Genomic DNA, 27,855 nt, shown 5'->3' on the forward strand with positions numbered 1-27,855 from the left:
CTAGTAGTTGCATGTGGCTAGAGGACACTTGGAACATACTGGTGCTATTGAGGAACTAAATTTTAAAGTTTATTTCATGTTAATTAATTTAAACGTAAATTTAAATAGCCCCCTGTTCTTGATAGCAACCACACTGTACAGCACAGGTCTTGATAAACTTCAAATAGTTTTCTAAAAGCATAACGATAACAAAGAATGGCATTACACACTCGTCTCTGTAAGAATGACAGGCCTGAGGACCACTGTTTCCTTTGGATGAAAAGCCCAAGATGGTCTAAGACATCTGCCTCTAGCTCCCCCTGTAGTATAATCTACTCATGACCATTTCAGATCTTATGAACTCTTTGATTAAAGTCAGCCTTAGATGATTTTAGTTACACTTCAACAGATAAAAATATTTCACATAAACACAACACAGAAAATCCTAACCCCCAAATCTACACCAAGGAGACAGTACTACTTTCCAGTATCACTCAGAATCATTCCAATACTGTGGTGGCTCCTGCAGTCATCATTAACCAATGAGCTGAGGGTTACGAACAGATCAGATAAACAAGGAGACAACGTCAAGGACTGTAATAGCCCTGGGAGCAGAGGAACTGACTCTAGTATATGCTACGTACCTTCATAAACATAGAAAAAAGAAAACATATTAGCAGAAATCAACTTTCAATAGGCCCCTTATGTTCATCAGTCTTAAGTACACACAGACCATTTGGTATTGTTCTCAACTACCCATTTCAAATTCCATTAGAATATACCATCTCTCCCATAAAACTTTAATTTGGCTAAGCTCCATTATTTCTTCTTTATTTCTAACATTAGTATCAGAATTTTGGGGTTTTCTCATACACAAAGAAATCTGTTTTGGGCACTGGCCCTGTGGCCTATTGGTTCAGTGTGGCATGCTCTGCTTTGGCAGCCCAGGTTCAGTTCCCGAGCATGGACCTACACCACTTGTCAGCAGCCATGCTGTAGAAGCGACCCACATAAAAAATAGAAAAAGACTGTGGCACAGATGTTAGCTCAGGGCAAATCTTCCTCAGCAAAAAAAAAAAAAGTTTTGGTTTTATTCTTTCAACATCTTATTTCACAAGAACTACAGCATGCATGCCAAAAAGAAAACAACAGCACAGTTGCCATGAAACACTCACTAGCCAGCTAGATACATTCACTAGTAAAGAGCACAGGAGCTTTGCACAGTGCAGTTAATTTAAAACAACACGCAACAGCTCTTTAGGCAAACTCTCAAACATTCTATCAGTGACTGGCAAGGACCCAGAGGCCTCATCCTCAAAATGGAGAATAAACCTGGAGCACAAAGTAGGAATCCACCAGCCAACTTTCCTCTGGCAAGACGTCTTTAACAAGGTTATTCAAACAACACCTTAGAGAAGAATGCGGACTGTCAAAGAGAGACTCTCACAGGACAAACTATGAGGACGAGACAGAGGGAGGACCGAGTGCGCAGCAGGATGAACTCTGTTATGCCTAAAGGTGCACCATGAGTCTAGACGAGACTTCAGGATTAGCAGAAGACGCCTTAGAAACATCACAACAGAAATGAGCTACATGTATCAGACACAAGTTTATTATTAAAAGCTTCAAAGAATATGTAAATTTTAAATGGAAACTAATTAAACCCTGGAGGGAAAAAAACCCTTATGAGCCTCCTGGAACTTACCAACTTTATAGTGCACACACCCTTCCAAGTCCCCCACGGTTGTCCATCCCTGCTTCTTCTCGACTTCTGGATCGTTGTGAAGTATTTTATTTCTTAACCAGGACAAATAGTAGACACGTAATTTATCCTTTTTGCCTAGCAAAACAAATACAAATACTTCACATACATATTCAAAAGCACCTATCATCAGTAATAACAATAGTAACCAAAAGAAACTTCAATAAATAAATATAATGCCCCTAAGGGAACCATTTTGTATCAGAGTTTTACCAGAAACTCAATTCAAGCTATTCAGATGGACTTTGAAAACCCCTATAGACTTATCACCAAGTGTAGGCCTGAGCTAGAAGGGAAGATTTTAGAAGAATAAGGAACTCATATAGATGTACAGTATCAGTAAGACACACAACACACGTGCACAACAATACAACCAACAGAGTTTCTAAGATACTTTCACAATATTATGTCATCTGATTCTCAAAAACCCTCCAGTGTAGCTATTATTTCCCATTTGATAGCACAGAAGGGTTGAACAAATCACCCAATGCAGGGACTCAAATCGAGCAAAAGGCAAGCCACAAACTGGAGATGTATGCAGTTGACAGAGCTGACGGACTCACATCCAGAATAGGTAAAGAACGCCTATAAATCAATTAGAAGAGGGACAATCCAATGGAAAACTAGGCAAGCAACTAGAACAGGTAAAAGAAGTTATACATAAGATACATAAAAAGGTACTTGCTCTCAATAGTCAACAGTAAATGCATATTAAAACCATAAGGAGATACAATTTTATACACCTATCAGAGTGCCTAGAATTAAAGAGTGATGATACCCAAAACTAGAAGAGGTATGGCACAATTAGAAACTCCAGAGACTAGTGTTGTAACTGTTAGAACCACTTTGAAAAGCCTGGCACTATTAAAGTAGGATATCCGTATACTCTACTTATGATCCAGTAATTTCTCTCCTAATAAGAATGTGTGTGTATGAGCCCCAAATACATGAACAGGAATGCTCATAGCAGCAATGTTCATATTAGCCCCAAACTGAAAACAACGCAAATGTTTATCAACAGTGGAATAAGTAAAGAAATTGTAGTGTAGTCACACATAGGAATGAAAAACAAACTACAGCTACAAGCAACAAAAAAATGATGTTGAGCAAAAGAAATCAGACACATCAACAAGCTGAAGAAGAAAAGTCCTATGATCACATCAGTAGACGCAGAAAAAGTATCTGACAAAACCCAACACCCATTTCATGATAAAATCTCTCAGCAAACAGGAATAGAGGAGAATTGCCTCAATGTGATAAAGAACAACTACAGAAAACTTAGAACTAACATCATACTTAATGATGAGAAACTAGATACTTCCCCCCGAAGATGGGGAACAAAGGGAGGATGTCCCCTCTCATTACTCCCATTACAATGCAATAAGATAAGAAAAAAAAAAAGAAAAGGTATACAGATTGAGAAGGAATAAATAAAACTATCTTTGTTTGCACAAGACATGATTGTCAAGGTAGAAAATGCTGAAGAACTGGCAAAAAATCCCTGGAACTAATAAGTGATTATAGCAAGGTTGCAAGATACAAAGATAACAGACAAAAGTCCATTGCTTTCCTATATACTAACAACAAGAAATTAGAAATTAAAAACAGTACAATTTGCAGTAGCACTAAAAGAAAAAAGTGAAATACTTAGTTATAAATCTAACAAAATAGCCCTGTGCAACATCCCGACAAGGAAAACTACAAAGCTATGAAGAAATCAAAGGTGATGTAATAAACGGAGAGATATTCAACGATCATGAATAAGACGACTCAGTATTGTTAAGACGTCAGGTCTACCCAACTTGATCTATAGATTCAACGTAATCCCAAACAAAACCGTAGCAAGTTATTTTATGCATATTGATAAACTGATTCTAAAGTTTATATGGAAAGGCAAGAGCCAGACAAGCCAATACAACATTGAAACAGATGAACAAATTTGGAGGACTGACGCTATCTGACTTCAAGATTTACTGGAAAGCTATAGCAATCAAGATAGCATCGTATTAGCAAAAGACAAATAGATGAATGAAACAAAATAGAGAGCCCAGACATAGACCCACACAACTGTAATGAACTAATCTTTGACAAAGGAACAACAGCAATTCAATGGAGAAAGAACAGTCTTTTCAATGAATGTTGCTCGAACTGGACATCCACAGGCAAAAGAAAGTGAATTTATACACAGACTTGGAACCTTTCACAAAAATCAACTCAAAATGGATCATAGACCTAAACATAAAATGCAAAGCTGTAAAGCTTCTAGAAGGTAACATAGGAGAAAATCTAGGTACAATCTCCTTGGATTTGGCAATGACTTTTTAGATGTAACACCAAAAGCACGATAAATGAAAGAAAAGATTGGTGTCAGACCTCATTAAAATTAAAAACTTCTGTTCTGCAGAAGACACTGTTAAGAGAATGAACAGATAAGCAACAGACTGGGAGAAAATATTTGCAGAACACCTATCCGATAAAGGACTTGTATCCAAAATATACAAAGAACTCTTACAACACAACAAAAGGGAAACAAACCACCCAATTATAAAACAGGCAAAAGACCTTAACAGATACGTCATAAAGAAGACATGCAGATGGCAAACAAGCATATGAAAAGATGCTCAACATCGTATGTCATCAGGGAATTTCAAATTAAAGGAATAATGAGATACCACCACACTAACCCAAAACACTGACACCACCAAATGGTGATGAGGACGTGCAGCACAAGGACTCTCATTCACTGCTTGTAGGAAGGCAAAATGATACAGCCACTTCGGAAGACTGGTCGGCAATTTCTTACAAAACTAAATGTAGTCTTACTTTACGTTCCAGCAATTACACTCCCAGGTATTTACAAATATATGAGTTGAAAACTTATGACTACACAAAAAGCTGAACACAAATGTTTGTAGCAGCTTTATTCATAACTGCTAAAACCTGGAAGCAAACAAGAAGTCTTTCAACAAGTGAATGGATAAACAAACTGGTACGCCCATACAATGGAACACTATTCAAGCAATAACAAGAAGTGAGCTATCAAGTCATGAAAAGACATGGAGGAAGCTTAAATGCATACTGCTAAGGAAAGAAGCCAGTGTGAAAAGGCGACATACTACGTAATTCCAACTATGACATTCTGAAAAAGGCAACATACAGACAGTAAGAAAGCTCAGTTGTTGACAGGGCCTTTGGGGGAAGGATGAGCAGGTGGAGCACAGTGGATTTTTAGGGCAGTGAAATTAGTCCCTGTGATTCTGTAATGGTGGATAACTACACGATTGGCAGAACCGTGCAACAGAAAGAGTGAATGTCAATGTAAACTATGGACTTTAATTAACAATAGTTTATTAATACTGATTCATCAATTGTAACAATGTACTACACTAAGGAAAGCTAACAGGGGAAACTGGGGGAGAGGGGTAACATGGGCATTGCCTATACGTTCTGCTCACTTTTTCTCTAAACCTAAAACTACTGTAGAAAGAAGGCAGCCAGATACAAAAGAACACTTTCCATTTCACCATTTATATGAATTCAGTTCAATGAAGGCAAAGCCAGCCTAAGGTGTTCCAAGTGAGGACAGTGCTTCCCTCTGGGGAGGAGGGGACAGTGACCGGGAGGCAGTGGGCAGGCAGCCCGGGGTGGCTTCTGCGGTGCTGGGACTGCTCCACTTCTTCACCAGGACGGGGGCTACATAGGGGACGGATTCTAACTGTGACAGTTCACTGAGCATCTCTGGACTTTCTGTATTACATTTTATACTTCAATCATTTTAAGTTCTTAAGAATTTTTGAGTGTGGGAAAATACTCAAGATAATACGTTAAGTAGAACAAAGACCACATAGTTTTATGTATAGTGTTTTATTCTCGTAACGTGAGATACATTTATAGAAAAGAGGAGAAGGAAATATAAGAAAATGTTAACAAGAGTTATCTCTGAGATGGGGGTAACACTTTGTTTTATTCTTCCTAAATTTTTTCTATTTTTGAAGCTTCCTACAGTTGACATGTGTTACTTTTATGATTGTGAAAACCAATAAAAGCTACTAAAGGGAAAAGAATACAGAAAAGAGACCAATACATTGTCACTGGTATCAGCTGATTATTGATACCCAGGAATCATCTTGCTCACTGGATCACAAAATGAAATTTAAACCATTTTTAGCTGCAGATTTATTTTTCCTCCAATTTTAAACCCTACTCCCATCAACACTCAAGTTTTAAATGGTTTTCTCATTTAAGTATGAGACGGTGAAATTTCTGCATTTCAACAAATGTCTTTACTTACAACCAAAAGCCTATTTGAAGACCAAAATAACTGCAAGAAATCTGTTACATATAAACTAAGAAGCTTGACTTAGCAAATAATTAAATCAAAATTGCTGCTGGTAATTATAAGACCTATTTAAAATCTTACAATTTTGCATAATCTTTGACCCTAGCAATACAAATTATTAGTAAATTGTGATCTATGCAACATGTTCAGTAAGCTACAAAGATAATTTGTGAAAAATGTTTATGTGAGAGGGATAAAAGAGGGTAAACTGAAAGACTTACAACAGAAGATGAGTAAGTAAATTTTAGTACATTTATACAAAGACACATCCTGTAGGCACATATAATGGGTATCATGGTGGAATGCTCAATGACATGGCAAGAGCAGGCTACATGGTCTAGACAAACAGGACTGGACAGGATCCACCCTAATTGCAGGACAGTGGTTACCACAGGCGGGTGGATAGGGAGGGGATGCTAACTGTATGTATGACAGTGTATTTAACTAAAGACATGTGCTAAAACCAGCTAGTCAGTATGTGGGTATCATATTATTCTCTCATTATTATTCTATGTTTGAAATACTGCAGAACCATTTTTATGCAGATTTCCCCCCAAGTGTGTATTTTAAGTGTGCATACGTTTAAAAGATTAGAAGTTAAAAACTGGAAAGTAATAGATGTTGTCTCTGAATGATTTCCTTTTATTTCTCCTACTTGCTTTTCTGCAGTAGTTTCTTACTTTCTATAATGAACATACACTATAAAATTTATACTAAAAAAATGCTCTTTCTAAAAAGAAACTTTAAGTGTTAACTGACGTAAGGAGAAAACAGAACACAATACTTCTGCCACCATGGCAAAGAATCATCCCTTTTGCATGAAAGAGTCCTGTGGGAGGAAGTGGACAACACAAACCTACACACTGGATGAGCGAAAGTAAACCCACCAGCAACAGAGGGGAGCGTGTGGGTCATGTGGGAGATCTGTCAATCACAAAGTGCACGGTCCTATGCTTTTCAAGTCTTTTTTTTGGGTCAGGAAGATTGTCTCTGAGCTAACATCTGTGCCAACCTTCCTCTCTTTTTTATGTGGGATGCCGCCACAGCATGGCTTGATGAGCGTGTGTAGGTCTGCGCCCAGGATCTGAACCCATGAACCCTGGGCTGGCGAAGGAGACCGTGTGAACTTAACCACTCTGCCACCGGGCCAGCCCCAAGACTGCTCTTTAGAGGAGCCATTGGTTACGTGTGCATGTGTGGATCACATCCGAATACATTTTTCTATTGTACTATTTTATTTTATTTATTTATTTTTTTTTTGAGGAAGATTAGCCCTGAGCTAACTACTGCCAGTCCTCCTCTTTTTTGCTGAGGAAGCCTGGCCCTGAGCTAACATCCGTGCCCAACTTCCTCTACTTTATATGTGGGACGCCTACCACAGCATGACGTGCCAAGTGGTGCCATGTCCGCACCCAGGATCCGAACCGGCGAACCCTGGGCCGCTGAGAAGCGGAACATGCGCACTTAACCGCTGTGCCACCGGGCCGGCCCCATCTATTGCATTATTTTAAAATCACGCTACGGCTGTATCTCATTCAGCCACTACGTTAGAAAACGAGCTAACTGAAGTTTAGTGCTGGGAAGTACGATGTTTTTAAACAGTGCTATAATCCTGCTTTACTAAACAAATACTTACCAGATATTGTCACCAAGACATTCAAGCCTTCAAGGACATCCATTTGTTGAAATCGTCTTCGGTTGATCAGAGGATATACCTTCCCTTGGCCACTTCTGTCCAGCAGCATCAGGCCACTCTCTGTCCCCACCAACAAATTCACTCCTGTTTCAAGAACACAGACAAGCCTAAATTTTACTCTGTGCTTGGAAAACAGCCTCGCTATATGGAAAGGACAACACCTTTCTGGACAAGAGTGGTTTCCTTAACTCACCCACAAAAAGAAATCCTTAGTACCGTCAGAGGTTGAAGTAACCGAACTGCAGCAATCACCACAGAGGAGTAACGGTGAACTAGTTACTTAGATATAAAAAAGGATGTAAGGGGGAAAACGAGCAAGTCTCATCCCCTCCATGTCCTCCCTGATCCCCCAGTTTCCAGTTCTTCCTCAGTTTCCCCCACAACGTGTTGAGCTCGCCATCTCCTTGGTATTACAGATTCTACATCTCATTAGCCACATGAGACACCAGCACAAACCTTCATCTGACACCATGATCTCTTTATCTTATCCCTTATCATCTCTGTCTTTATCTTCACCAGCAAACTTCCGGAATGAGCTATATATAGCCCACTTAAATCCTTAACAGTTTATGACTGATCTGGCTTTATCACTCAGTTTAAAGTTCTCTTAAAGACCATTCTCCATCATCAAGAAAGAAACAACTGCACTCTGCCCTCTGTCCCTCAGTTTTTCAGGAATATTAAAATATTGTAACCCCCCCCCAGGACGCATCCTGGCTGCTATGTGCCGCCACGATCTTCCCACTCTCTCCAGCTGCGTTTGGTCTCCTTCCTTGTTCCCACGCACCCTCTCTGCTTCTTAACTACAGACCTCTCCCTTGCTGTCTGTCTGCTGGAGGACTACCTCAGAACCATCACTCCTAATTCCATACCCCATCCTCCCTGCTTTTCTACCTGCTATAAATTTCTACTTCACCTCTGTCATTTCTATCAACAGCAGCCCCTCTCCCACAACTGCTCTGTAAGACTAGCTACACTAACCAGCAAACCCTGAGGAGACCTCCGTCCTTTCCCTTTCCTCTGCTCTCACCCTCCTTCAGACCCTGGCCACCTTGTAATTGATGGATAGAGACCTTAACTGAGGTTGTTCCAACAGTCTCCTTCCACTTTCTTATGACTGCACACCAAAACAAGCCTCATCTTCCTACAATATATACTGAGTCATACTGTATCTTCAAAAACTACACACTCTATATAGAGGAGCATAAAAATGCCTCGTTAACATTCAAAACTCTCTGCCCCTTGAGCCAACTTACTTCTCCCTCCCTATCATTCACTTACTGCCCCAAATGCATAATTCCTTGAAAAAATGTAAAACGTGTAAGGAAATCCTCATGAATTCTACGGATACACAACTACAGTTTCTAATAGTGTGACCTGACAAAAGTCCCCCATGGAACATCCATTAGGCATACAATGCAAGTTTGTGTCTGGCCCTTGTAGAAACAGCGTACGTGCTACAGGAGCAGCCCAGGGCATGCTGCCCCACAGATGCCACCACCAAATCACAGGTGCATTCTGGAGACGTTCTCTTAGAGCCTGATATGCCACAAAATAACTTAAGAAAATGTGAGGGAAACCTCTGGAATTTTGGGGAAAAGGAGAAAACCTGAACATTCCCTACTCATCTAGAGTGATACTTAAACAAAACCCGCAAAATATGATCATTTGTACAATATAAGGAAAAAGACTTATAAATGCATATGGCTTCCTCTATCATCTGTAATTAAGATCTAGACCAGCCTTATCCAATAGAACTTTCTACTGTGATGTTCAATAGCCAATGGACTACATATGGCGACGGAGCACTTGAAATGTAGCTAGTGCAACGGAGGAACTGAATTTTCTATTATAATTCATTTAAATTTAAATAGTCACATGAAGCCAATGGCTACCATAACAGCCAGTGCAGCCATGGATGATCCTGGTATTTTATTAATCAGGCAACATCACTGCTTTGAATTAGCACTCATGGCCTTACACTTTGTAAGGCTTCAACAAGCCATTATGCTCTTACAAAAAAGAAGTTCTTCTTTAATAAATATATCACACCCATCAAATAATGACAATGCTAAGGGAAAAAAATCACTGTCCAGTTTAAAAACAGATGATCAGTGTAAAAGAAATAAATGGTTATGCAATGCTCCACTCATTTTCATATAATTTTACTTCTGAGTTGGCCATTTTGCCATGACTACCTCCCTATCAAGGTAGAATTTATTTGGACATTATTCTTAGTGTTTTCTCTCCATATACTTAGGTGAGAATTCTAAATAGCTTTAAAGTTGCTTGCAGCAGAAAAAAACAAAACATTAACTGATCCAGCTGCTGCCAGACAAAGAGTCCGTTCCAAAGGTTTCATTTCATAAAAATATTTCAATATTTTCCTGGTCAATCTTCAAGATCAAGTAACTAAAAAAATCTAAGTCAAGAAGCTGGTAAGAACTATGCAAAATATGAGCCTTGTGAAATCTTTCTATTATGTGGCTTCCAAAAATAAATAGCATTCAAACATCAATCAAGATTTAACAGTAAGAAAGAATGAAAGAATAAAAGACAAAGCTTAAAAAAATCTCTTCATATACATAAAAACTGCAGATATTTTGGCACTTACACCCTACCTTCTAATTCTCCATCATATGTTTTCAAGCACTGTGTAATTTTGTAAAGTACTGAGAACTAGCAGTCGAAGGAATGTAGACAGTCACTGGAAAATAACCACCTTGGAAATTACAGGCCCATGAACAAAATTAAGTTGCACGTTGCAATCATTTTTTATAAATATACTTTTAAACCTTTCAATTGTTAGACATAATTAACATTTATAACGCTAATTGTTCAAACGTAAGCTGTCCTAGGAATTGGAATTGTACTCACAGGAATCCGGTGTAGGCTGGTGGGAAAATGGCTAAGCCCTCTCTAACACGTGATGTAAGATTTCCTTTAAATCCTATGATCAATTCTGATAGTACAGGAAAAGCTCTGCGCTAAGTGCAGACAATTCATTATGAACACAAGAATGGAAACAACCATGTTCAAAGGATGTGTTAAAATAATCCTGGCTGCAAACAGGGGGAACTGCCTTATTAAAAAAATTTAATAATTACGTAGCAATTTACAGAACAAAAATCAGATATATGAGGTGATTTAAAAAAATGCTTGCTGCAAGCGTTTTCTAGGAAGGCACACAAAAAACTAACCTACCTAACGTTGGTCAGCAGAACATAAATGCGCCAATTTTTGTCATCTCAAAACACTATAGTGTCCTCTGAATTTTCTCCTCTTGTTGAGTTATCGATCTAAAAGTACATGTTTTAACTTTTCTGGGTCTAAGTCTTTAAGAGGCTTATTTTTAAACTTAACTTAAAAGATAACTCATGATAGCTATCACAAGCAATGTAAGGAAATCCACCACCGATGTGCCCCTAGCCGAGGAGCGACTCAAATACATGGATTTATAGAGATGTATTTCAACTTTAAGTCATCTTCTTATCTCTTCTGTAACATAATGATAAAATGGAAGCTGCACTGCATTTTCAAAAACATAGGCTCAAGATACGCTGTTTTTCTCAGAGGTATTGGAGAGGTTAACTAGGAAAAATAAGGCTTTTAATTTTCAAAAAATCAGTTAATGTCACCTAGAATGGGACCAGAACTTTGCAGGACATTAGAGGATACAAAATAAGTGTAAGACTGCTACCAAGTGCAAACATTCTGGATAAAAATTACTCGACCAGATTCCAAAGAAGTCACATATTTAACACATTCCTACACTGAATACCACCATTTTTGATGATGTAAACACCTCCAAGAAAGGCCTTTAATATGAATGAAAATGATGGAACTCAGCTCCCTGAAATGACCACAACTGACATGCACTGAGCACGGGAGCATGTCATGACCACATTGTGACCCCAGCAATCCCCCAAACGACTCTGGCTGCCTCCACCTTGGAGGTTAAAAAAGCAACGGCCTCGACTCATGACGGGGTTTAAACTCCTCAGTAGTGAGAAGGACAGAAATCCCAATCTTAGGAAATAAAAGAGAAAGCAGGTGTGTGTGCCATGGTAGAGAGAACTCCTCCAAAACCCTGGGAGAGAGGCTGAGCAGGAGCTTACGAGAGGGGCAAGAGAGAAGTCAATGGACAGATGCACGTCCAAAGGGTGGACGAGGAGGAAATTCTATCATGTAACAGGCTCCTCCTTCAATGACAAGGAATATTTGGAGGTTCGGAAGACGAATGCCAAAGCCCTCCCGCCAGCCTCAGCTGCTTTGGGCAATGTCAGTGGCTGAGAATGAGGGGGCTGAAGTGGGTGAGGAGAGGAAAGCTAATGCAGTCCCTGTGGGGAATACAGAGGCTGTCGTTGACATTCACGGAATAATCATGTTGAGGAGGATGTGCCATGGACTCAAACCAATGAGTGGACTCCATGTCTCCATTTATACTTGCAATGTCAAGGGATAAAGAAACTTTTCTGAGCAGAAACAGGATCCCTGTTAAAAATAGCCAATTTCAGGGTTCAGGGAGGAGGAGAACAAAAACAAAGTGTGGGACTGGAAGACAAGGTAAGGCCAAGAGAGCATCTACCTGTGGGAATGAGGAAGGTGATGGACCAGGGATGAAGCAGCATCTACCTACGGGAGTGAGGAAAGTGATGGACCAGGGTTGATAGAAAGGCAAGTCTCAGAAGGTAAGATGGCAAGGCTCTGTGTATGACACACTCTCCATGAATATCCTCACATGGTGAATTAAGTTCCGAAGATGCTACACCAACACTGCAGGTATTCAATAGGTAAAGTCACCTCAACAGGCACCTTGTGCAGACTCTTGGCCAGTGGGAGATTGCTTTTAAAAGCTTCATTTAGATGTTAGACCCAAGTGACAAAGATCAAAGAAAAAAATGTTAAACTGAAACATTTCAAGAAAAGCAATTCAACACATTTCTTCTTTCTCCCTATAAAAATGGATCAAATCAAATGTCTTTCTCATCTTATTTTTCTCCTTTACATGAAGAAATGGAGATTAGTCATTGTTTCCAATACCTGATGGCTGAAACAAGGGCAGGCATGCATGTGTACCTGCATGATTCTATAGGACAAGGTACAAGGATGGGCATCATAGACGCCTTCCATCTTATCCGTCAACAACTTTTCAAAAAATCCCCACACTATCCAAAATAGTAGTTCTCTAAGAGACCAGTCCACTCTTCAGAATAAAAATAAAAGGGTCAGAGTAGCCATTAAGATACCTACCCCATAAGGCAGCACACAGAATCTCAGAGTTAAATCTCTTCTTATATTTACGAATCTCTGGGGTGTCACTCTGTGGCCTAGTGTTGGTGGGATTCACATTGACCACTGAGCCCTTCCGGGTAGGATCTTGCCTTATGGCCTCCGGTCTCATTCCATCACACGAGAATCCCACTAAAACACAGTAGACTTGAAATTATTTTCTGTATACACAAACACTGCGCCTCTCTCCCTCCCCCACTACACCTCAAGTAAATATTCACATGTCATAACCACCTCTTTGTCAAGGAATAGAAATTTGTAAGAAATGTATATGGAAAAGGAAATCAACTGTGCAGCTCATTGCAAATAAGGCGATGCAAGCAGGATGGACGTTCCTGTATCAAGTTTGTGCCTGCAACAACCGCCATGCCATGCCTAAGCCACCAGAAAGAGCAGCGCAAAGTGACCCAGTCCTGTCTGTCAGCTGCTTTCTTGCTGCTGCTTTACTTACCCACAGAAGTCACTGTTGTCCCACTAGATGGAGAAATCTGTAGTAATCTGGGGTCTATAAAAGGTGTAAAGGAGGAGGAAGATTTGTGTTTCTGGAGTGTGCTACTAGCGGACTGAGTCTGCAATGTAAATTTCAATTTTATTAATACAAACGACATTAAAAAGATGAACATCAAACATTTCAATCCACTGCTATACTGCACTGTTTCCCAAGACAAAGCCCTGCATCTCCTGCATTATTCCCCAAAATGCTCTCGAGGGTGCCTCTGCGTGTGCACAACACACCCCAACAACGAGCTGTTTCACCTGGAACCAATGAAAGAGCTACATCTCTTTTCGGAAATATTGCTCATCTAAGACAGGAATGCTGCAAACTACCAATCAAGTCTACACTTCACGCTCTTAGCTTTTTATTTTTACTAATTATAATGAAGACTCCTAAAAGAGGTTTGACATTTCTTGATCTCAATTCATTAATTGCTGAATTTACTCTCCCGCACAAAAAAGTCCAATTAATCTATGTTAGAATATTGGCAAATCTTAATTTTATATTATTTATTTCAAAGCGAGCCTCTTGCCAGAAAGCTACAGAAGCTTTGGCTACATCGTTTCAGGTGCATCATCATTAAAACCATATCAAACAGGGGCTCATTAGTGAAAGGTGCAAACGACAAAATAAGGCACATCCTTTTGCTCTTTTAGGAGCACTAGTGTTTTGGTTAATAATGTAATTTAAGATAAAAAAACACAAAGAAAGTGAAACAAATTGTTAAGTGGAAATGTAATGACAATTAAAAACAAAACAAACAGAAAAATAAACTTGCCAGTTTAGTGAGTTAAGGGTTATAGTAAATACTGTACATCAGAGCAAAATGGAGCAAGGTTTAAATATAAATATAAGGAGGAATGTGAGTGGAGGTGGGATATATCACTGGAGGAAAAAGAACATGTCTGATCAAGCGCTTTCGTCCTGCCCCATTTCACCTGGGGCAGGTGAGAGTCACCACATCCTGGGGCCCGTGCCCTCTGAAGCGAAGGCTCTCTCCTCCCACCCGACTTGGCTGCCTGATGGCAGGCTTCCTGCCCTGCCTCGATCCAGCCGATGGCCAATCTGATGCGAAGCCTGCCTTGGAAGCAGAAGCCTGCCTTGGAAGCAGTCGCCTTGCCCCTGCTCCTCATGGGGAGAGGATTATCCTGATTCGTTCTAGCGAGGGAACCAAAACAAGAGCAGGGGGCGGGCGAGCAGTTAAATGTTTACACTGAGAAGGTGCCATTTTCCACCTCCTTCAACTGTCAGACAAATGCATTTAGACTAAACCTCCCATGAAATCAAACCACTTGTTTAATTAAGTATAGGGTGCTCACGGGGGCCTCTGTCACTGCACTGGGGGCATAACCCTGTTCCAAAGAGCAAAGAATCATCCAACTGCACCCAGACTGAGCACTGCACCACGCCTTCGGACCAGCACACGATTTCCCATTCCAAATTTTAAATTACAAGCATGTTCAGACATTTGCCTTTCCTGCTTAACATCCTAATTTTCTAGGCTTCCCCGAAAAGCATTTGGCTTCTTCTTAAATTGACTGACTGTGAATCTCAAGGAAAGAAACCCTTTTAACAGGGTTGGCAAAAACAAGTAAGAGTAACCAACCAACACTACTCCCACACCCCAAAAAACAAAAACCAATGCAATAAACGATCCAGGGGATTCCTGTACAGGGTAACAGATTTGTCCAGACAAGGCCATGTCTGCTTAACCAAATTTTTCTCTATTTTATTTATTGGATGAAAAGAACGAAAAAGGTAGATTCCACAAATGACTACAAAAATTTCATGCCAGATACATAATGGATCTGAGAACACAGCAATCATTTTATTTAGACTTTCAAAAAATAAACTGAATAAAGAAAGCCATGCAACTACACTTATCTAGAGAAAAGTAAATAGTGAACTGGCAAGTTTGAAGGGAAATTGACCTAGGGTTAAGGGATTTGTATGCAGATCTGGAACATGTTACTTGGGGGTTGGGGAGAAAGGTAGGTGACAGAAGAAAGCAGGTGGGCAGGGAAGGGGTGACGGGTGGTGAAAAGGTCTCCTCTGCAAACTAGCTACTAGGCAGTGCTGGTCTAACCCTAGGAAAGCAGCCAGCTGTGGTGCGAGACATACCTCATTAGTAGTGAGCTTGTCCTGGGGTGTCTGTGGGGACATGGTGGGTGTCGGCTGGCTGGAGGATGGGGAGGAAGAGGTGGAGGAAGTGGAGGAGGAATGGCTTTGCTGTAAGAGATCTGGCAAGAGGTGAATGCGACCGGCAAAGCCATTGCTCTCATGATGGCTGGCACGCTTTTGGTCAACTGCACTCTGCAGAAAAAACAGGCACACTGGTCTTGCTCAAGCGCTGCTGAAATTGCCTATGACCCTACTGACAACTGACTTTGTTCAAGGTGCTGTGTTGACTTTTCAAACTGTTAATTATCCAGGAAAGACCGGAGGAAATTAGCCTGAACTGCTCACACTTCCTTGCCAAATGCTTAAGTTGAGCTAACAGGTTTCAAAGTACCTCATCTGGTGGCTGCAGGACTCAAGCAGTGTTTCACCTGCTACACTAGCCGCTGTTGTCAAAACCACCATTCGTGTTTTTCTTTTTAAATTTTTCTGTCTAAAGCTTTAGAAAGTACCCTGTCGCTTCTTTGAATCGTGGTCTTTTCCATGTTCTTCCCACATTCCATCTGAATGCATTGCCAGGGCATGAAACACACTCATGAAGAAGTCCAAAATACTAGATAGATGCCCTGTTCTATTTAAATGAAAACATAACTTTTCTTATATCTAAGCTAAGAAATGAACAGAGCTGTAAAACTTAGTAATCCAAACTGAGCACATCCAGGTGGTACACATTTAATCTTCAACATGTGAGAAACTAACATGTTGGAACACACACGGGCGCTCCCAACCCTCTGCTCCAAGAGGCCCTCCCTGCCACTGCAGCGAGGCTCGCCCGCTCTTCGGCAGTCCTGCCTGACTCGTCGCTCCCCCTGCAGGACTGCGGACTCTCAGAGTGGAGAGCTTCTCTGCTACGGCCTGGGACCGGCCTCCCTGCTCTGTGAGCCTGCTGAAGGACTCCCTGTGACTCTTCTACTGCTCAGACAGACTGTGAGACTCAGCGTGGTGCTTGAATGAGGGCTGCCGCAAAACATGCAGAGGAGCAGCAATGTGGGGTGGAGACTGCTGGCTACCTTCTTGGCATGCAGCGCAGACCTGCCTCCCTAGCCCCACTCTACCCTCGGGGTCTTGTTAACATGAAAACAGATGATGATGTAGAAACAGCATGAGTGAGTGAATGAGCAAGTGGGTTAATGACTACAGGAGAAGCTCAGCCTCTAACAGAGAGAAGACACAGGTACCTGGCGGACGATTAGAGTGCCCTCCTTGGATGGGGTCATGGCTGGTTCACTCTCTACATCCTCATGGACAATCATGGTTTTCACAGATTCCGTTTCACCATTGCTCAAATTCAGAGATGACCTATTCAGACAAAATGCCAAAGTGAAGCGTCATAATCCCAGGTGTCAAGGACATCCTGCTTAGATTTCTCACCTTCTCACAGTCCTAAAACGAGATTAGGCTACAGGCATAAAGTTTCCTCAAGGAAAGCAAATGCTTAGCTTTTACCCTTCAACAAAGAATTCTCTGCCAGTGCGGTTCTTTTCTGAGCAAAAATATGAGGATGGACGCTTATGCTTAATTAAAGTAGTAAAACTGAACTTTCCCTTCTATCATGTTACCAAATTTAAAAAAATAATAAAATACACATTAGGGTACTGGGGAGGAGCACTGACACGCATGCACACAAACGAAGAGGAGGAGGAGAAACATAAAGGCTGCCTGCTGCTGAATCCACGGTAACCAAACGTTCAAGACAACCAAGTAAACTGGTAGACTGGATGAACTCAACGGTAAATCTGTTCACAGAATCATGACCGGTTGAGAAAAAACTGTCTGGTTCCAAGTGGAAAGAAGGCCCAGTGGGGACACTCTCATCCTCTAAAATACACCCGGGACTGACGCGGCTCTGGTGTCCTCCGGTCCAGAGCTGGGCTCCTCGGCGCCCTCCTGCTCCACGTCATCGTCCTCCTCGTCTGTCGTCCCCGACTCCTCACTGGAGGAGGAGTAGTCGGTCACTTTGTGCGGTGGGCGCACATCTTCCACTGCTCGGAGCTCTTTGGCCAGTGCGGTCAAATCCTAATCCACGGGACAGAAAAGAGAGTCAGGCACAGGGGAAAGAGGGCAGAAACAGCAGACAACAACAAGTTCTTCGTCTAACTCCTGACAGACAGCCACGACGGCAGCTCTGTCAACTGTTTTGTAGAGTATTTGCCAGCATCCTATGAAGGTGAGCTCTTAAAGCTCTTGACAGAAAAGACTCAAAGAAAAGCAAAAATATAGACAAAAAATAGAAAACACCAAAAAAACCCATCAAAGATGTTGTATACAGTTCAAATCTCACAATAAAAACATAATAATCTGCTTATGATAGGCTGATAGTGGGTTTTTTCCAACTAAAAGATAAAAGTCCAGATCGACACGTGTGCAGATAGATCCTTGGAGTTTATCACAGAGATAAAGGCCTGTACGACAAAGTCTTCTTTTAAGGAGATTATCCGGAAAGCAAGATTCTAGTTAAATAGGGCTGATTAAAGTACTTATTTGGTGAAGTTTTTATTTTTAACTCCAACTTTTATTTTTAAAAATTTCAAATCTACAGAAAAGTGAAAGAGTGAAGTGAGCACCAGTACACCATTCATATCTTGCTTCACTGCTTGCTAACAACTTGCCAGATTCATTTTAAAAAGTTCATGACATCTGAAGAAAGGGGTAACAGCACGTGCTGTTGTGGGCAGGCGGCCAGGCAGCCCTCCATCGCTGCCTCGTCACACTGCCAACAAATGCGAACAACAGAGAGAAAAGAAATCCACAAAGCGATTATTCAAAAAGGGCTTCATTTCCTTTCACTCTTCTACACTGAGATATTTTAAAACTCAATCAATTATCCAAATGTAATTGCAAGCGTGATTATTATTTACATTCTACATTTTCATATAGAAGTCCAAAGTATATCTTTCTCTACTTGGCAATTGTATTTAGAAGTAAGGACTCTTTAAAAAGCAGGCTATGTAGCCATTTTTCCTTTTCCTTTGTACTACTTCCAATAGAGCTTTCCTCTCCACAGTTAAGAAAGCTGTTTTCTTTGAGCTTCAATCTCTGAAATACCAAGTGCTAGACCTTGAGCCTTGCTAACAATATCACGATTACAGTGGTGGTTTTTTAAAGAAGTTATTTTAAAAAGTTGTATTTAATAATGATTAAGAAACACATGCAGAAATTTTGTGTTTTAACAAAGATGAAGCTAAAGTTTAGGGTTTTTTAATTCTAGAAAAGAAGCAAAAGGCAAGCTGAGGAAGGAAAAGGAATGTAGATGGAACACGAGCTACGTTTCAAAGGCAGTTAGAATGCTGCTCTGACACGGAATTTTCAAGAGATGGGGCTTACCACTTCACCCTTCGGTCCAGCAGCAGTTTGATCGAGTCAGAGAGGTCATCGATGATGAAGAGCGCACAGCACAAGGGAGAAAGAAGGGGAGACAGGGAAGTACAGAAATCAATCCAAGCAGGAAATCAAAATTCCAACAGGCTTGAAACCCGACAATGTATACAGTTCCATGGTCAGTTAAGGCAACATGGATTAAAGAAGAAGGAGAAACAGTCACAACTGCTACCCCAGGTATCAAAAAGCAGAATTTAAGTAACAGGTGAGTTTAGGAAAGTGATGTAAAAAACTTATTCTAAAAGCCAGTATTGTGCATGCCCAACTCATCAAGAATACATAAAGGTTATTGTTAAGCAAAGAGATAAAAAGGCTTTTCTTTCTCTTGTATTTTTTTTAAATGACAAGGTTGGGGCACAAATGTGTCTGATGTTTATAGCACTCCTTCTAATTCCTCACAACTGTGAGGGGCCCCACAGAAAGGACTGCAGGCTCTCAACCACACGTTTTTATAGAAAGATCTGACTCGAGCTTGAAATAGGTAAAACTGATTTTGTGCAATTCTTACAGCAGGCTTAAGAGGTCTAAAAACTTCTTTTTTATCTTCAGGTTTTTTTGCTGCATTTTCAAGGCGCTGAGATGGAGAGCCTTCAGATTTGGACGATGCTGTTCAAAAGAGACAGAAAGGCAGACACATATAAACATAAAGATGTGTGAGAGACAGAGATAGATAAAGCTGGTCGAGCCCATCTGGCCTTCTGTTCCCCCTCACCCTTGCCCACTTGTGTTAGCCTCACTCATGGCCAGGTCTCCATACGCAGGTCTGAACTCCAGGGTTTCTGACTCCTTACTTGGAATCTCCAGCAGCGTTTCTGACTCCTCTCTTTTAGAATGCTCCCTCATCACACACTCTATTTAACATGTGTTCACAATACCTTGTTATGGTATGTCAGTAAGACAGTAGAGGGAATTTTCACTAATCTGTTTTTATAAGTAGGATAAAATAACCAACATTGATGGCAATATTGATGGAGTCTATACTGAAAGAAGTGGGTTCAAATCTCAGCTCAGACATTTAGCTAACGATCTTGGATGAGTTACTTAATCTCACTAAATTGCAGTTACTTTAATCTGAAAATGGAGACACAATGTATCTATCTATTTCATGGGTTATTATAAGGATTAAATGAGACAATGTATGTAAAGTGCTCACAATGCTAGGCATGTGCAAGCTCTCAAAAGTTAGCTCTTTATTATTAAAATTATGAGGATGATTAGTGTCATGAGCAACCTATACTCAAACATTGTTTTGTGATTATGCAGCTGTGTAAAAACCACAGGTCTTTTTACAGGACTGAAAAGGATTTCCAATATCCTAATCATAGCCTAATATCGTTTACAGGGAAAGAGAAAAAAAGAAAGGCATCCTACATCTCACTCTGAAGCGCTCCCCGGAACCACTCTGAGACCCAGGGTGGGACCCAGGCTGGGATCCTGAGTTGCTGGACCCCGAGGAGCTGCCACTGCCAGGCCTGGGCACCAGCTTCTCCACTCTCTCCCACAGCAGCCTGGGCTCAATACTGCTGTTAGGAAAGAAGAGGAGAGAACAGCTAATGCATTATTCCAAGGTGTAGTATCAAATAATAAACACACGCATGGTGTGTGCATCAATGTCTCTGAAACGTAGGTATGATGAGAAAAACAACCCACAAACAGCATTTAACATAAAATTCTCCAAAAGTTATAATGACATTATTCATGAATTTTATCTAAGATACCTTAACAAACCAAAAATGCTAAATGATGTTCTACCATTAGTAGACCCAAAATCTTTATGAGGTGTGAGAGGAAATGCTACTGTTTGGTCTAGAAGTGTCGTTATTTCTGTCACAGCTACAAAATCAGTTTCTTACTATCAAAAATTCCCCTTATATAATTACACACAAAATTATACTGTTTCCAGGCTGCTGCTCTCACCCATCCGTCACTGCTCTCAAGAATTGACACTTATGCATATACTCCTTTGCATGAGCTGTTAGAAATACGACAGGGAACATGGGCTCAATGCATCCCCACATGGACACACCCAGGTAAGAATTAATGCGCAGACTCAGTTACAGAACATCCACAGTCCGCCCTGATCATCTGAGGACTGAGAAGGCGCTCTGCCGCTCCCGAGCTCTCATTTACCTCACTGCTTCAAGTTACACCAAGGTTCCATGTGCAAAAGGCTAACTTCAGACGTTTAGTGACGATCAAGACACAAAACATTCAACATAATGATCTTTGTGTCCTCTAGAATGGTGCTAGTCAACGGAACTTAGTGAGATGATGGAAATGTCCTAGAGCTGAGCTGTATATGGCAGCCACCAGCTACATGTGGCTACTGAGCACCTGAAATGTGGCTACGACAGTTAAGGACATTTTTCATTTCGTTTAATTTCAATTCCATTAAATTCAAGTTTAAGTAGCATCATGTGGCTAACAGCTACTGTATAGGACAGAATCGCTCTAGACCCTAAAATTTTCTTTGGTTAATTCACTGTTTACTGCAGACTCTAAGTCAACCACTGACTCTCTCCTTAGTAGCCTGGTGGTGATTTCCACACCACTCCCAAGGCCCCGGCACCTCCTGCAGATAGTAAGCTCCCTTAGGTTACAACTCTCTGAGGACCTCTCTCCCGCTCCCTGCTGCTCCTTCCACTTACTCTTACAGACAGGGAGTTTTCACTTTAAAACTGCCACAATACACAATCAGATTTACACTCTCCTTTCACTACACATCAATTTCATGTTATTCATGTTAACGGAATTTATGGCAGTTTTTCTTTTATAAACTGATAATCTCTTTGACCCAGAACTCCCACGTTTACGAAAACAGACGACAAAGGGCTGCAGGAGACCATGCAGGAAGCCTGCTCTTTAGCTGCGCTCTTCTTTTACCTGGTGGAGTTTCTCTGACCCGCTTGGCTGTTTTGCTGCCCACTGCCCTGCAGTGGGGAATCCCGACGGGATAGAACAGGGGATCGAGACGTTGTTCTCACAGGGACCTTGGGGTAGAAAACATAGAAATTAAACTACTGAACATATGAGAAGGAGAAAAAAGATTTCCCTACCAAAATATATTTTCAAAGCAGTCCTAATCACGTCACTGGCCTTACTACTACCGACCTACCCCCGTCCCTGATCCTCCTCCGCCCTTCCACCAATACAACAGAAAGAGAAAATTCAGTCTAAGGCATCAAAGGCCAGGATGGACAGCCCTCCTACGCTTCTGTAACATTTAAACGATGTTTGCACTGAAGCCTGGTGGCAGGGGACATACAAAGCATTGTGCTGAGATAATGTGAGAATCAGGAAAATAAGCTCAAAGAAACCAAACAATGGTCTACAAATGAATCAGCAGGAAACAAAGACTGATAAGAAGCAAGAAAATATTTAGAGGAAGTAAATTCCAAGTGGAGGAAAAAAAAACTAAAATGCACCTTTTTGTTTAATTTCATCATTAAGTAATTACCAAAAACAAACAAAAAAAACCCAAATTTTTAAAAATCCAAATAAAAACAAAAATCCCTCAATTTAAAAAGAAAAAGTAATTTCGTTTGACATTTTTATGCTAATTTTTTTCCTTATAAAAATAATTCGTAGCTTCTGTATAAACTTACAAGACAACAGCTAAAATACATTTTAATTCTGTTTGTCCTAAAAGCACATTCTTTACAGACTTACTCTCACATCATTTTGTTACCTCGTGTTTAAGTACAGAGTTAACACCAACAATGACAAGCTAACTGGCCAATGGCTGACGGTAACTGCCTTACTACGGAACTCTCTCCCCGCTGTAAAAAGTTCCTTAGAAATTCATTGCCCCTTAATTCTGGTGAAGTCACCATACCCTTAATTAAGATAAATAATTTTTTAAAAAATAACAAAAAGGAAAAAGAAGCACACGTCTGTCTTTCTGCTTCTTACCCTTGGAGGCACCTCGTCACTGTCTGATCTAGACCAAGCCTTTTGGGTGGGGTCAGGTACCTCCGACTTAGAGTCAGAACTCTGACTTAGCACCTCACTGCGGGAAGGTGGACATGGGTCCTGAGAGCGAAGATGGTGGTGTGCAAATTTGGGAGGAGAAGGGTCACTGAAGGAATGGGATCGCGAGACAGGGGAAACATTGTTCTTGAGAGATGCCAGGTGGGACCACTGTACCTTACAAGAAAACAAAACACAAAACATTCAATGCGTTCTGCATAAAATGCTTTTCTGGTCAATACCAAATCCAAAGCAGGAACTGGGGGAATGCAAACTGGGGAGGTACAGTATTAGGTAAGCCAAGCAGTAAAACAGTTAGACTTTTAAGTGAAGAAATGGCCTGGGGAAAACAATATGTAGAAAAGAACAAATGTACATTTACAAGGAAAACTCTTTTAATATCCAGACAAACATTACAGATAGCAGTAAACATGAAGATTAAAAACAACAGAAGAAGCCTTATAGCCTTCCTATCCTGAAAGGGGGGACAACGTGCCACATGCACATCCATGTCAAAGCAGAGACTGGACAGGCAGAGAGGGAGAAAAACCACAAGGCAGACATAGCCATACATGCAAACCTCTGTCTCCATCCTCACGTTACCTGGCAGTGTAAGATTTCAGACCAAGTAACAACAAAACAACACATTTAATGAGCAAAGACAAACCCCTCATGTTTTGACAGACTGCAACAGTACAACTTAAAAGCAATCAACTTTTCAAACACACCAACAATTTTCCTTCTTTCTTCTGCCAAGTCTTAAAACACTCAAACCCTACATGTCTCCAGAAGTCTTCATACTAGATATGAAAAAAAGCACTTTGAATTTCTTAGAAATATTCAGTACTACGATTCCCTAAATTGACTGCTGCTGGGGTATTCCTTCTACTGACAATTATAGAAATACGACAATTACTTGTCAACTGAGTTTATCTGGTTGCTCTAAAACTGGGAAAACAATCTCTGAAATAATCTGGATTTTCTTTAAATTAATTTTATCTTTCAAAAATAACTGTCCAATACTGCAATTTCCATAATTCTAGCTATATACTTATTACATCAACGTATTGAATGAAAAATGGAAGTACCAAATCATAATGGGTTCAACCTTTCCAAATGCAAGATTCAGAATTAGTGCCAGGTCTATGATTTCTAGGTCAGGGTTATTATTCCAGTTATTGGTATATGCCCGGACCTCTAAAATGTTTAAAATTTTCAGAGGGAAAAGCATGTAATAACTGAAAGTATTATCTGTAACTGCAACGAAAAGTGGGCTTTAAAATAGATTCCTACATGAAAAAAAGAATGTTGTCATACCTCTATTTTTCAGCCAAAACTCAGTTTAGATAGAAAGAGGAGGAGGGAGACTATTTCCAGGCACTACGTTAATTAACTAATATAAAAAGTAGGCTACCTAATTCAGGAATTCCTATTTTCTAAACTGCTGTGGCCAAATAGATAAAGATTTTCTGTTTATGGTTGTTTAACTTTCAGAATAAAAACTTTAATCCTGGACTCTTCGTACAAGTGTCACCGAACCTATTCCTGGGCCCTCTTCCCGCCCCTCCCCCGTACCCTGCTCTCCTCTGCTTCCTTGTCTTTCCATTCCCCACTCTCTAGAATTGCCGGTTTGCTTGTGGGCCAGCTCTTCTGCGAATCAAGCCGCTGCCGACGCCATGTAAATACTCTCTCCTCCCACACCCTTTGTTTAGGTCCTGGTTTTGTTTTTTTTTTTTAATTCCTCCATACTGGGATTATTTATTGTAAAGTACATTCAAATCCTCATTTGAATTTGTTTTTTAGAACACCACAGGTACTTCTATCACAAGAATATGAACTTTTGTCCCCCAACACAAGCAAACATCAGTGACAAGTAACCTCCAGCTTAATAACTTGCTCCCAATATTCTGGATTAACAACTGCAAGGAGCAAAACATCTAAAAGTCAATTACTTTCAGTGAGAGAGTGGGAATTAGTGTCTTAAGGACCTGTAAGATCTTTGATATGGGTAATCTCTGCTATCTAGTTTCTTCTCCAGAGAGCAGACGGTTCTCTCTTAACCACACAGCACTCAGCCCAGAGGTGCTCCCTCACCTAGACAGGGCAGAATGCTGTGGCCAACCCAATAAGAGGCCATGATCTTTACCCTGACCTACTTCAGGGAAATCCACACCTAACCCATTGAATCACAACCTTTTTTGGATCTTGAACTTGTTGAGAATCTGGTAAAAGGCCCTTTTCCCAGAAAAATATGTACATTTTGACAAACTAAAAAATTCCACATGGAATTTCAGGGCAGTCCCTGGCTCTCTAAGGCCCACACATGGAACTGGCCAGGAGCCAAGGACCACAGGCTAAGAAAAGGTTCTGGTTCTCCCTCTATACACTTGTGATACTAACTTCCTGAAAACTAAACTGAAAAATCTTTGTACGAGAGTAAGCAGGCACTTGTTTGGAACATCTGAGTTAGGAAGGGCAAAAAGTTAGACTAAAAGGAGAAATCACTGCATCTAGACATTCTTACTAAGTATAACAAAAATCTTCACCAAAAAAATCCTATTCTTCCCTATCAACTCAGCGTACGTTCTCTTTAAGTTGGTCTAAAATCACTCCTGCTAGTCTCTTCTCTTCCTAAATGCGGTAACCAACCAAACTGAGTATCACAAGCAGGCCCGTGGCTCAGCGAGCTCTTGCGTGAGTCTCAACCCGCGGCCAGCTGGCTGTTGCTACCTGTGGCTCGGCTGGTCTCTGCAGGGCAGGATGCACAGACTCGGAGTTGCCATTGGAAAAGGACTCTGATCTGGAAGGCACTGGTGGCTCCAATACTCTGCCTGTCTGCTTAGACTGGGCTTCAGGGGAGCTGTGATTAGTTTTCCTAAATCTATCTTCCACCTGCATCAGAGAATTGAAGATACAACTCAGTGTTAGTAGGGGAAAAGCGGAGATACTGAAGAAAGCCTGAAAGTGGAAGGACTCCAAAGAGAATTCTCTGCTTTCTTCAACTACAAGAAAAGAGAGGAGTAGATTAAAAAGGGAGGAGGCAAATAAAGCAGGACTAGGATTCGATTCAGGATAAAGAAACACTTATGGAGACAAAAATTAAGAGTCAGCCTTTAAAATCTCCTCCTGGCAAGAATTCTAGGATTGTACATGAAGATAAACAAGGAAAAAAAAATTAACCTGTCACAACCAACTACACCAACAGATTAAAAGATCATCGGAAATCCAAAACACATTTTATTCCACCAAAAATAAAGACATTCCAGAACAAGTAGAACACTTGTTCTGAGAATCTGCTCAGTGTGAGGGCCGAACACAGTGGAAGGGTGCCACCTAGAGGCCAGGATTCAACATCCTCTGGAGGCCAACCAGCTCGCTCGCTATCTTCCTGGTGAATTCCCGAACGTTACTGCTTCGCCACATCCTTACTAAGGCTCTGGGTAGCCCAAATGCACTAATTCAGTAACAAATCATGATCAGTGAAAAGCCAGTAAATCGGGCCATAGGCACACTTCATCCTCATGGCAGTTTTGGAAAATTAGTTACCCAGGCCGCCATCCCCCTCATTTACATTTTAAACAACGATTCCACCATCTCCCTTTCTATTTATCTTAGTGTTCAACCGATCTGAGATTTGTTAACACAGGCACACTGGTCCTTTATAGAAAAGACACTAAGTAGATAAGAGACCATGGGCCAGCCCCTTAACGTCTCTCAAGCTCCATTTCTCAGCTAGGAAACCAAGAGGGCGGCTCATCAGGTGACCTCCAGGCCCCCCTCTAGCATTAACATCATACAGTTCTTAAGAGTCCTGAAACCACTTTCCAGGGAACAGTCCACAGGATGGATGTCTAGGCAACACAGGGAAGGAGATACCTCTCGAGCTCTGTCAGCGGGTTCGTAGTGGGGCTTGGGCTCTGGAGCGTGATAGCTGGGCTTGCTCCTTTCCTGCTGCGGTGGTGGCGGCTGCTGCGGGTGCGGCCTCCTGTGGTCATGCTGTAGAGACAGGAGATATGCTTGTTCTTGTTGCAACTGCCTCTGGAGCCTCTCTGCCTGCCGGTGCTCCTCCATCTCCCGCCATCGGCACTCCTTGGAGAGGGAGAGAACACTAAATCTACGGGACACTGGAGAGCTCGCCCCCTCTCTGGATTCATTCTCAACTTCTTTTAAAGACAATGTTTCTTCCCCCCTTGTTTTATAACAAAGCAAAATGGCTGGGATTTTAAATAGCATATTACCTGTGGAAAAATCTGACAGCTTGTTGCTAACCATAATATCACTGGACAGGGTAAGAGAGAATTCCATTACATGTTGGTTTCGGTGGTTTCAAAAGATACTTAGAGTATCCCAGGTAAAAATCCCATGGCGTGTGCTTTGAACCTCAGCCCTTAGCATTCTAGTTGGTTCAGTGAATGCCAAGTTCTGTTCAAAACCTTGTCTATCTACCAAATGAGAACAGTGAACTCATTAATGGGAAATAAATAAAAGCCACCTCGAAATGTGCCCAAAGCAGTCTGACCACAGAGGACGTCTCGATTTGAGCCTGTCGGCCCACGACACTAACCAAAATGGTCTGGTGATCACCACAGCTATGCCCAACTCAGGGGAGGGACAGATGAACGAGTGCTGACACTACAGAACAAGACAGACGCGGGGCGTTACCAGTAACATGGCCTGCTCCTGGAGCAGCTGCTGCTGAAGGATTTCCAAGTGCCGCTGCTCCTCTTCTAGCTGTCGCCTGATATACTCCTGTCACACAGAAATCA

General features: G+C 41.1%; 1 protein-coding gene across 50 annotated transcripts in view; it reads right to left on the minus strand.

Moving 5' to 3' along the window:
- The window catches only part of MAP4K4 (mitogen-activated protein kinase kinase kinase kinase 4), a 185,696-nt gene that overhangs the window by 8,088 nt on the left and 149,753 nt on the right, over positions 1–27,855 (minus strand). For 2 of the 50 annotated variants that reach the window (XM_044773001.2, XM_044773003.2), the window contains exons 14-27: positions 27,752–27,838; positions 26,966–27,178; positions 25,820–25,981; positions 23,033–23,266; positions 22,004–22,110; positions 20,492–20,643; positions 19,629–19,726; positions 17,583–17,758; positions 16,921–17,041; positions 15,686–15,877; positions 13,520–13,637; positions 13,030–13,200; positions 7,717–7,860; positions 1,685–1,819 (exon numbers count right to left, since the gene is read on the minus strand). In XM_044773001.2, coding sequence (XP_044628936.1) covers positions 1,685–1,819; positions 7,717–7,860; positions 13,030–13,200; positions 13,520–13,637; positions 15,686–15,877; positions 16,921–17,041; positions 17,583–17,758; positions 19,629–19,726; positions 20,492–20,643; positions 22,004–22,110; positions 23,033–23,266; positions 25,820–25,981; positions 26,966–27,178; positions 27,752–27,838 — 2,110 coding nt within the window. The remainder of the gene's footprint in view (positions 1–1,684; positions 1,820–7,716; positions 7,861–13,029; positions 13,201–13,519; positions 13,638–15,685; positions 15,878–16,920; positions 17,042–17,582; positions 17,759–19,628; positions 19,727–20,491; positions 20,644–22,003; positions 22,111–23,032; positions 23,267–25,819; positions 25,982–26,965; positions 27,179–27,751; positions 27,839–27,855) is intronic. The other 48 variants (XM_070511587.1, XM_070511570.1, XM_044773006.2 and 45 more) reach the window with 32 other exon arrangements.

This window comes from Equus asinus, chromosome 6, assembly GCF_041296235.1.
Source record: "Equus asinus isolate D_3611 breed Donkey chromosome 6, EquAss-T2T_v2, whole genome shotgun sequence".
Taxonomy (NCBI): Eukaryota; Metazoa; Chordata; class Mammalia; order Perissodactyla; family Equidae; genus Equus; species Equus asinus.